The 10,511-nt window shown below is 58.7% G+C and overlaps 3 protein-coding genes across 3 annotated transcripts; 2 read left to right on the top strand and 1 right to left on the bottom strand.

Annotated features, from left to right (window-relative positions):
- The first annotated feature begins 5,267 nt into the window (after positions 1 to 5,267).
- Positions 5,268 to 5,576, top strand: LOC130263250 (claw keratin-like). Its single transcript, XM_056510786.1, has one exon. The coding sequence runs from the start codon at positions 5,268 to 5,270 to the stop codon at positions 5,574 to 5,576; it is 309 nt and encodes a 102-aa protein (XP_056366761.1).
- A 2,540-nt stretch (positions 5,577 to 8,116) lies between these two features.
- LOC130263154 (claw keratin-like) lies at positions 8,117 to 8,554 on the bottom strand. Its single transcript, XM_056510627.1, has one exon. It carries the CDS (start codon positions 8,552 to 8,554, stop codon positions 8,117 to 8,119), a length of 438 nt encoding a protein of 145 aa, XP_056366602.1.
- Positions 8,555 to 9,987: 1,433 nt separating this feature from the next.
- Positions 9,988 to 10,296, top strand: LOC130263249 (claw keratin-like). The gene has a single exon (XM_056510784.1). It carries the CDS (start codon positions 9,988 to 9,990, stop codon positions 10,294 to 10,296), a length of 309 nt encoding a protein of 102 aa, XP_056366759.1.
- Positions 10,297 to 10,511: the final 215 nt, after the last annotated feature.

Raw genomic sequence — 10,511 nt, 5'->3', positions numbered from 1 at the left:
CAGCTCCGTTTAGTGAAACCTGGAGCTTTCCTGTCCTAGGGGTGAATTTCTGACTTAACTGCCTTTGAAACTGCCTCAAAAAATCCCCCAAATCATCTAATCAGCTTCGTTTCGTTGGACTGGAAAAAAGCGGAAAAATCTGAAAACGGAAGATCCACAGCCCAGTGGAACCGGGAGATTTTCTGCACATATAAATTCACACATAAATTCATGTGCCAATTCTTTCTACTGTCTGTGCTAGTTTAGATTGTGACTGCGAGCTTTACTCTCATTAAAAACGTTTCAGCATCACGAAATTGCCCTGGTTTGCTTTTTCTGGCTTTCTGCTTTTTCTGGACTCGGATTTTTGTCCCCGCCTTGGTGTTCCGTGGGGTCACAGCACACCCTGTGGTTTTTCTGAAACTCCTCATAAACTCAGCTTAGGACATTTTGCACACCGATAGCGATGCAGTAGAACCTCAGAAAATTAATTCCAATTCCGGAATTCTCTGGGAAATCTTTGGAAATATTCCTTACAATTTGCTTTCACATCCCAGCGGGTGCGCAGGCATTGGACACAACAGTTCTGTAAAACACTAAGACACTAATAAATTTAATTTTGGAGGATAACACCAGAAATCGGGAGAAAACCCTTATTTATCCCGTTTTTTTTTTTTTTGTTTTTTTTTTTTTTTGTTTGTTTGTTTGTTTGTTTTTTTGTGTCTGGGATTTTCCCATTTTTCCCGATGGCGAGACCCGATCTGTTACAGAACAGAAAATTTCACTTTCCAGAGCAGAAAATCTCACTTTCCCTTCACCCTGGGCTCCATCGGGATGACAATGGGAGCATGAAGTTCCCAGGCTGTTCCACCCCGTCCTTGGGATGAGGAGTGACTCAAATTATTCACGGCACAGGTGTCTCAGAATCTGGGCACAAATGAGCTTTGAAATCTCATTGGGAGTGTAATTGCCGCCCTTCGATCTCACAGGGGCAATCCCGGCATCCCAGAATCCCGGAATCCCCAAATTTTGGGTAGGAAGGGACCTCTGGAGACATCCCAGGGCAGACTCCCGCCAAGGGAACAGAGCTGGGTTCGGCTCAGAGCAAAATATGAGCTCAAAATTCATGGAAAAATTCAGCAAAACTGAGGGTCGTATTTTCCAAATTACAGGCTGGAGCTTTCCCAAAGCTGTTGATTAATTTTGGCGAATTTATCCGAATTTTGTTGAATTTATCCATTCAGAAGCACAGCTCAAGCTGTATTCTGGTCTTTAATGTAGCTGCAACTGATCATAATTTCAATCTATTCTCTAACTAACTCTAATTGATAAAACCCGGGGAGTTACAAATTCCCAAATAAAATCTGGAAAGCTTTGCGCAAGTAAAACCACGTGGAAATAAATTAAATTCTGCCCTCGCAGCCCTACAGACTGATTTAGCTACTTTAACGGGTCCACTTAAAGAAAGAGTTAAAATTCGTGGGATTTTAACATATATTTTTTTCGCCCCGGGAGACCTAAAGATAAAACCAGAAATAAATCCAGATTTGGAGGATGAGGAGGCAAAGGAATTAATTGTTGCGTTTCTCGTGGCTCTTTGTGCAGAGCCGCATTTGAATGAAAGGTTTAAAAGGCTTAAAATAAAAGGTTTAAAATACATTCTGACTAAAGCAAACATCGAACTGCCTCAACCCGCACCTTTGAAGTGACTCTTTTTCAATAATGGAGCAGCAGAGAAAAGAATTAAGCTTTAAATAGAATAATGACAGCTTGTAAATAAATAAAACAGTTACGGGCGTCTCCGAGGTGCTTTGAACTGCTAAAATTATCGACTCTGGGGAAAAGTGGAGACATTGTAACTTTTTGTTGAAGGGCCACAATGGAATAAATAAATTAATTGATATTTTTGCTCTTCAAACCTGTCACTTGGAATAGGGATAATGACTTATTTCCAATTTTCATGCTGGAACACGAAAGGGTCTGAGCTGCTGGGCTTCTCAACACCTCACATGTTCATTCATGTGCCACTGGATGATAAATTTCGAGCCTTGAACTTCATCTGGGGAAGAATTTCTTCTTGGCAAGGGTGGTCAGGACTGGAAGGGGCTGCCCAGGGAGGTTTGGAGTAGCCAGCCCTGGAATTGTCCAAGGAACGCCAGGACGTGGCACTCAGAGCTCTGGGCTGGGTGGGGATTGGTCAAAAATTGGATGAGGATTTTGGAGGTGTTCCCAGCCTGAATAATTCTGGGATACTGACAAAAAATCCCACGGAAAAACAGAGGAGTAAACCCATGAAAACCAACCAAAATCCAAAGGACTGCAGCAACGCAGATTCTTTTCTGTGGATGAAAAATTCCACAGGCAGTGTGAGAGACAAAGCAGCGCAGCAAGAACGCGCTGGAAGCATAAAAATCCTGAGGGGGTTTAGATTGGATTTTGGGAGGAAATTCCTCCCTGTGAGGGTGGGGAGGCCCTGGGTTGGATTTCTCAGAGAAGATGGGGCTGCCCCATCCCTTGAAGTGTCCAAGACCAGGCTGGACAGGGCTTGGAACACTCTTGGATAGTGGATGGTGTCCCTGCCAATGGCAAGGGGTGGAGGAAGTGGATTTTTAAGTTCCCTTCCAACCCAAACCGTGCTGTGATACCACGATGGGACATTTCACACCATTGACCACTTAGAGACTCATTTTCGGCCAGGAAGAATAAACCCAGAACAGAATAAATCGTTGATGCAATGCAGATTCTTTATTGCGGGTGACAAAGGCCACGGGCAGCGCCAGCGAGAGACGAAGCAGCGCAGCAAGAACGCGCTGGAAACCCAAAAATCCGGAGGCAGCAGCGAGGCCCAGGGCAGGGCGGCAGCGCAGAGATTCCCCCGCGCCAGGGCGGGCTGGGGGCTCGGAGCTGGGCAGAGCAGGGCAGAGCCGGAGCCCAGGGCAGCACAGAGGGAGCAGCTTCGGGGGGCAGCGCTGGGGAGCCCGAAGGCGGCGGGCGAGGCTCGGCAGGGTCACCCTGGCAGGGCACGGCGAGCCCGCGGCTCCGGGGGCAGCGGGGCCAGCGCGGAGCAGCGGCTGCAGCTCCGTCCTGCAGCTCCATCCTGCAGCTCCATCCTGCCCCGGGTGGCACAAGGGGTTTGGGGCTTAGCAGGGCTTAGCAGGGCCCGCAGCCTCGGGGGACGCCGCAGCTGCCCCCAAAACCTCCAAAGCCGCCGGAGCCCCCGCGGCGTCCAGCGGAGCCGCCGGAGCCGCCTCCGACGTAGGGAACTCCTGCCGAGCCCACGGAGCTCTGCTGCGAGAAGGAGCTGAGGATGGGCCCGGGGAAGGTGACCACCGTGGCCGGGGGCTGGATCACCACCGTGGAGTCGGGGCACTGCCGCACGCAGGCCTCGTTGCAGGTGTCAGCCAGAGGGGCCGGGGCGGCCACTCCGCAGCTGGGGGCACAGCAGGACATCCTTTGGCTCGGCAGGGGAAGCTGCAAGACAAGGCACAGCCTCGGGCTCATCCCAAATCTCTGCTCCTCTCTCCCTCCTGGAGATCCCGGCCCAGGACACGCTCTGGATCATCTCAGGCCTTCCCAGCAAAACCCCTGGAGCAGCTGGAATGGCTCCTGGAACCCCTCGCTGCCCTCGCCATCCCCGGCTCTACCCGGCCCGTGGGAATGAAGACAATCTCCCCCATCCCCATCACCAGGCTCGCAGAGGACTGGAGCCCACGGGGATAACCCCAACCATCCTAAATGTGCACTGGGAGAGCTGCTGGAGCAAAGATTCCTCGGGAAGTCCAGAGATTCTCTGGGAAAGGTGCAGGGGGAGGAAGAGAGGATGGAGGGAAGATTCGGACTCACCACAACGATCAAGGACAAGAGTGAAGTGGAGAGAGCTGGATGGAGCCCTGTGGAGCGCTCGGCCCTTTTATACATCCCAGAGTGCCCGGGGCATGGGCCAGGGGTTCCGGCAAACGCCCCCAAAATTCGTAATTCATGATGACAAGTTAAATGACACAGCTAATGATGGGGGACAGATCTTTGTCATTCCCTTATTGGAGATATTGGTGAGCAAACGTGTCCTGGACCATGACAGGCAAGGGAGGGCCAGTCCTGACCCATCAATAATTACATGACAGACACGGCACTGCCGGAGCTGAGCTCGCAGCCCCAATAAACCCCGCTCTGGCCCTAATTCCTCACTTTGCTCACAAAGAATCCCGAGCACCCTTTGGGATGCAGCCACGACACCCTGAGCCCAGCCCGGCCGTGCCCATGAGCAGCAGCGCCCAGCTGAGCCCGGCCTGGGGTCACGGCCAGGGCCCGTCTGGCTCTGGGGGGCTCGCCCAACACCCCCTGGGCCAGCGCTGGGGCCAGCTGGGCAATGCAGGAGGGCTCGGCCCCGGCCCCGCTCACACCCACGGGGCTGCAGGAGCCGCAGGGACCCGGCCCCGCTGCTGCCCCGCTGCTCCTCCCGTGCTGGCCCCTCTGGCCCTGCTGGCCTGGGCTGTGTCCCGCCGCTCTCCCCTTCCCTGGGCAAGGGTGCTTGGCCACGAGTGGGATCTTTTGAAGAGGGAAACCGGGACAGGGAAACCACAAAATCCACCAGAACCTTCCAGGGAGGCTATTCACAGACATGTCAAGAGAGCCCAAAACGCAGGGCTGAGCATCTTCTGCTCACCCTGGGAGCTGAGGGGATTTGGGAGACACCCCGAGAGCGGCTCCTGCTCCTGCCCAAGCTGCCGCTGCCTCTGTTTACCAGCCCGTAAAAGGAGCTAATGACAGGGGGGATGGCTGGGGCAGCGCCTCAAAGAGCTGCTACGAGATGCCAGGAATTGCTCTCTGTAAGCAAAGTGAGGGATTAGGGCCAGAGCGGGGTTTATTGGGGCTGCGAGCTCAGCTCCGGCAGCGCCGTGTCTGTTCTGTCATCTAATTACTGATGGGTCACGACTGGCCCTGCGAGCGCTTCTCTCTTGCCCGTTCAATTCCTCACCAATGTCCACAATGGGGGGTGACAGAATTTTCCTGCGTCCCTTCGATTTATGAAGCGTGCATTCCTAATTACCACGGAGGGTCTGCCCCCACCCCCTGGACACTGCCCCAGGCTTTTTGGGGTGTATAAAAGGGCCGAGCTCCTTGCAGAGCTCCATCCACACTCCTCCACTTGACTCCTCTCATCACCCAGGTGAGTGCAGCTCCCCAAAACCTCTTTGGGGAACTCTCTCTGTCTCCTTCCATGCAATTCCTTTCTAACACCTTTCCTTCTCCTTGGGGATGTTTTCCAGAAACCTTTACCTGCCTCAAGGATGTCCTGCTCCAGCCTGTGTGTCCCCAGCTGCGGGGTGGCCACCACGTCCCCTCTGGCTGACACCTGCAACGAGGCCTGCGTGCGGCAGTGCCCCGACTCCACGGTGGTGATCCAGCCCCCGGCCACGGTGGTCACCTTCCCCGGGCCCATCCTCAGCTCCTTCTCGCAGCAGAGCTCCGTGGGCTCGGCAGGAGTTCCCTACGTCGGAGGCGGCTTCGGCGGCTCCGCTGGACGCCGCGGGGGCTCCGGCGGCTTTGGAGGTTTTGGGGGCAGCTGCGGCGTCCCCCGAGGCTGCGGGCCCTGCTAAGCCCCAGCCCGAGCGCGCCCCCAGCCCCAGCAGAGCTCCAGCACCGCCCCCGGCACATCCCCGCTCGCCCCCGCCTGAAGGAAGGAAATCCCTCGTTCCCCTCCGGCCGCCGGGGCCGCTGCGGCCCGAGCCCGCCCGGGGCCCCGCTCTGCCCCGCTCCTGCCGCGCCCGGAGCCCCGCAGCGCCCGCTGCCCGCTCCCAGCTCGGCCCCAGCTCGGCTCCTGCCCCCGCGCCTCGGCCCGGGCTCCGCCGGGCTCTGCCCACGGCCGGGACACGCGGGGAGCGCTCGGCCCGGGCCCCGCTGCTCTGCCGGCCGCCCCCCGGCCCCGCTCGCCAATAAAAGCTGGCTTGCATTGCAATGTTCACCTGCTCCCGTCTGCTCTCTGCTCCGCACCCGCACCCGAGCCCACAGCGTTCCGGGAGGGATCCGGGAGGGTTCTAGAGGGTTCCGGGAGGGTTCTAGAGTGTTCAGGGAGGGTTCCGGGAGGGTTCCGGGAGGGTTCTGGGGGGTTCTGGAGGGATCCCAGAGGGTTCTGGGGGTTCCGCCCAGCCCCACTCGGACAAGGCTCAGGACAAGCCCTGCGAGCTGCCCGGACTCCTCCTGCCCGTCCTCGGCCACCGCAGCCCCTGCAGCCGAGTCCCCCCGGCCGGACCCCGCTCAGCTCCCGGCACGGAGCCTCTCCCGCTGTCCCTGGGCTCCTGCCCACCCTGGGCTCCTGCTCTGCAGCCCCACGCGAGCCCCGCGCCCCAGGGCCAGCTCCCTTCCCACTCGGGCCATTCCCCAGGGGCCGCCTGGAGCCCCGGGGCCGTGGGGACTGGGGGGCGAGGGGAGTCCCCCCAAGGGACAAGTCCCAGCTCGGGGGCTCTGGGGAGGCGCTGGCTCGGGAGGGCAGAGGGAGAACAGCCCCAGCACTGCCCCCGCTCCTTGCCCTGCGCCCCTCACACATCCCTGCAGCCTGGGACCCCCTCCTGCCCCCGATTCTCACGGGCATTCCTCGGCTCCTCGGAGCGTTGCTGGTCCCGCCTCGCCCCCACTGCAGGTTCAGGAGCCTTTCCTGAGGTCCCCGGTGTCACCCAGTCCTTCCCAGGATCTCCGGTGTCACCGAGCCCTGCCTGGAGTCCATGGTGTGATCCAGCCCTTCCTGAGGTCCCCAGTGTCACCGAGCCCTTCCTGGTGTCCCTGGTGTCACGCATCCCTTTTTTTGGGGTCCCCAATGTCACCCAGTTCTTCCAGGGATCCCCTGTGTCTCCCAGCCCTCCCTGGGATACCGGGTTTCACCAGGCCAATTCTGCTGTCCCGGGTGTCACCCTGACTTTCCTGGTGTCCCTGGTGTCACCCAGCCCTTTCCTGAGGTCCCCGGTGTCACCCAGCTCTCCCGTGGGACACGGCAGCAGAGCTTGCCACAGCCCCGAGCTCCCGGCCAGAGCGTTCTGGCTCTTGGCTTTCCCTGCTCACACTGAGTTACACAGCCAAGAATAAAATATTATTTCATATATTCCGAATATCGGATACATCGGAACTGTTGCCATAATATGAACAGAGTATGAAATAACATTGTCTAAAACTGATCTGGATGAACTTACAAACGAATACGAAATCCCAAACCCAGGGAGGTTTTGGTGATAAGTTGATCTCTGCAATCAATTTCAGACGTATCCATAGACAAAGGAAGGGACCTATGTGGGGTGGGGACTCCAAGTTCCCACTTTCATGAGCTTTGTGCTCCATTGGTCCGGACCCTGCGCTCATTCTGTGGCGTGGAGAGGGCTCTGGGAATTCCTGCTTGGGGCCATCTCCTCCCTGGCCTGCAGCCACCACCCCCAGCTGGCCAGGCCGGGACCCCCGGGCCCTGCAGCGGGGATCGCTGCCATTCCCTGCACCCCTCGATGTGCCCGAGCAGCCCCAGCCCAGCCCCAGAGGTGATGTGGGGTTTGCTGCTGTGGCTGAGGATTGGGAAGAGTTGCTGCCAGAGCCCCGTGGCCCCTTTCCTGCTGCCAGCGAGGCTTTGGGGATGTCCCACGGTCCCTGCTGGGGCCACAGCACGGCAAGCCGGGCGGGATGTGCTGCCCAGAGCCTGCGGGCTCTGACACCCATGGAACACACGGAGCCACCCGTGCCCGGCTCCAGGGGCACCTCCCAGGGCATCCCAGAGCCCAGCTCGCACCCAGGAGATCGGGGCAGCGCGGAAAAGGGAGGCTGAAGGAGAACCAGGAGTCAACTTTTGCAATGCAAGACAGATTTTATTGCAGGGGGAGGGCAGGGGGGGCTCGGCAGAAGAGCGGGGCCATGGCCAAGGGTTTCCCCTGGGTGTCCTGGCCCCGGGTGAGCAGGAGCAGCAGCCCCGGGCGAGTCTCTGGCACCGGGGCACCAGGAGCCCCGTGGCGAGGCTCAGGCGGGGCAGGGACGAGGCAGAGGTGCTTCCCGAGCTGGCACGGGGCTCCCGAGGAGAGGAGCTTTTCCTTCACACAGCGTCGGGTCGGGATGTGCCGGGGTTTCTCCTGGAGCTCTTGTTGGTCGGAGGCCGCGCTGGCGCTGGGGCTTAGCAGGGCCCACAGTTGCCATTGAGGTAGCGGTGGCCACTGCTCCAGCCCCCGTAGCCACAGCTCCCATAGCCCCCGTAGCCTCCATAGCCTCCATAACCCCATCCTCCGTAGCCACCACGGCCTCCATAGCCTCCATAGCCCCAACCCCCGTAGCCACCGTAGCCACCAAATCCTCCGTAGCCCCCGTAGCCACCACGGCCTCCAAAGGAGCCCCCGGAGCCAGCTCCCACGTAGGGAGCTCCAGCCGAGCCCACGGCGCTCTGCTGGGGGAAGGAGCTGAGGATGGGCCCGGGGAAGGTGACCACCGAGGCCGGGGGCTGGATCACCACCGTGGAGTCGGGGCACTGCCGCACGCAGGGCTCGTTGCAGGTGTCAGCCAGAGGGGCCGGGGTGGCCACCCCGCAGCTGGGGACACACAGGCTGGAGCAGGACATCCTTACGATCGGCAGGGGAAGCTGCAAGGCAAGGCAGAGCCACGGCTCAGGCCAAGGGATCATCCCAAATCCTCTCTCGCACCTGCAGCCCTTGTCCCATCCGGATCATCTCAGATGTTCTGAACACAGCCCCATCCCGTGGAAATGCCTGCTCAGATCCCTCATTTCCCTCTCCATCCCCAGGTCTTGTTTGCCCATGGAAGAAAGAAAACATTGACAACCAAAGGACAGAAAACCCTCAAGCTTCCAAAAGCCCTCAGTCCACCAGTGAAACATCAACCCTCCTAACTCTGCACTAGGAGAGCAAGAGGAACAGAGGTTCATCTAAAAAACCCCAAAGACTCCTTGAGAAAGCCTCAAAGATTCATTGAGAAAGCCGCAAAGATTCCTTGAGAATGCCCCAAAGATTCCTTCAGAAACAAATGGATGAAGAAGGAAAGAGGAAGGAAGGCTTGGACTTACCAAGTTGATAAGGCGAGTCAAGCTGTGGAAGATGGATAGAGCTCTGTGAAAGGTCTGGGCCTTTTATACATCTCCCAAAGGGCCTGGGGCGTCAGGAAAAGGGAGCGGTGGCACAAAAAAACACCTAATTAGGAATTCCAGCTGACAAGCTTCATCAAAAAGATAATGTTGCAATACAATTATGCACCTCAACATCAGGGAGATTGGTGTGGAAATGTGTCCTGGACCATTGGAGGAGAGATGTGGCCCGTCATTAATTACATGAAGGAACAGACACAGCGCTGGCGGAGCTGAGCTCGCAGCCCCAATAAACCCCGCTCTGGCCCTAATCCCTCACTTTGCTTACAAAGAATCCCGAGCATCCTTTGGGATGCAGCCATGACAGGCTGGCCCTGGCCGTAACCCCAGGCCGGGCTCAGCTGGGCGCTGCTGCTCACGGGCACGGCCGGGCTGGGCTCAGGGTGGCGGGGCTGGGCACGGACGCATCCCAAAGGAACTCGGGATTCTTTGTAAGCAAAGTGAGGGATTAGGGCCAGAGCGGGGTTTATTGGGGCTGCAAGCTCAGCTCCGGCAGCACCGTGTCTGTTCTGTCATGTAATTAATGACGGGCCCGGACTGGCCCTGCGAGCGCTTCTCTCTTGCCCGTTCAATTCCACACCAATGTCCACAATGGGGGGTGACAGAGTTTTCCTGCGTCCCTTCGATTTATGAAGCGTGCATTCCTAATTACCACGAAGGGTCTGCCCCCACCCCCTGGACACTGCCCCAGGCTTTTTGGGGTGTATAAAAGAGCCGAGCTCCTTGCAGAGCTCCATCCACACTCCTCCACTTGACTCCTCTCATCACCCAGGTGAGTGCAGCTCCCCAAAACCTCTTTGGGGATCTCTCTCTGTCTCCTTCCATGCAATTCCTTTCTAACACCTTTCCTTCTCCTTGGGAATGTTTTCCAGAAACCTTTACCTGTCTCAAGGATGTCCTGCTCCAGCCTGTGTGTCCCCAGCTGCGGGGTGGCCACCACGTCCCCTCTGGCTGACACCTGCAACGAGGCCTGCGTGCGGCAGTGCCCCGACTCCACGGTGGTGATCCAGCCCCCGGCCACGGTGGTCACCTTCCCCGGGCCCATCCTCAGCTCCTTCTCGCAGCAGAGCTCCGTGGGCTCGGCAGGAGTTCCCTACGTCGGAGGCGGCTTCGGCGGCTCCGCTGGACGCCGCGGGGGCTCCGGCGGCTTTGGAGGTTTTGGGGGCAGCTGCGGCGTCCCCCGAGGCTGCGGGCCCTGCTAAGCCCCAGCCCGAGCGCGCCCCCAGCCCCAGCAGAGCTCCAGCACCGCCCCCGGCACATCCCCGCTCGCCCCCGCCTGAAGGAAGGAAATCCCTCGTTCCCCTCCGGCCGCCGGGGCCGCTGCGGCCCGAGCCCGCCCGGGGCCCCGCTCTGCCCCGCTCCTGCCGCGCTCGGAGCCCCGCAGCGCCCGCTGCCCGCTGCCAGCTCGGCCCCAGCT

The sequence above is a fragment of the Oenanthe melanoleuca genome, chromosome 25, assembly GCF_029582105.1.
Source record: "Oenanthe melanoleuca isolate GR-GAL-2019-014 chromosome 25, OMel1.0, whole genome shotgun sequence".
NCBI classification, from domain to species: Eukaryota; Metazoa; Chordata; class Aves; order Passeriformes; family Muscicapidae; genus Oenanthe; species Oenanthe melanoleuca.
The sequence above is the reverse complement of the archived record's forward strand: the minus strand, read 5'-3'. Positions and strand labels throughout refer to the sequence as shown.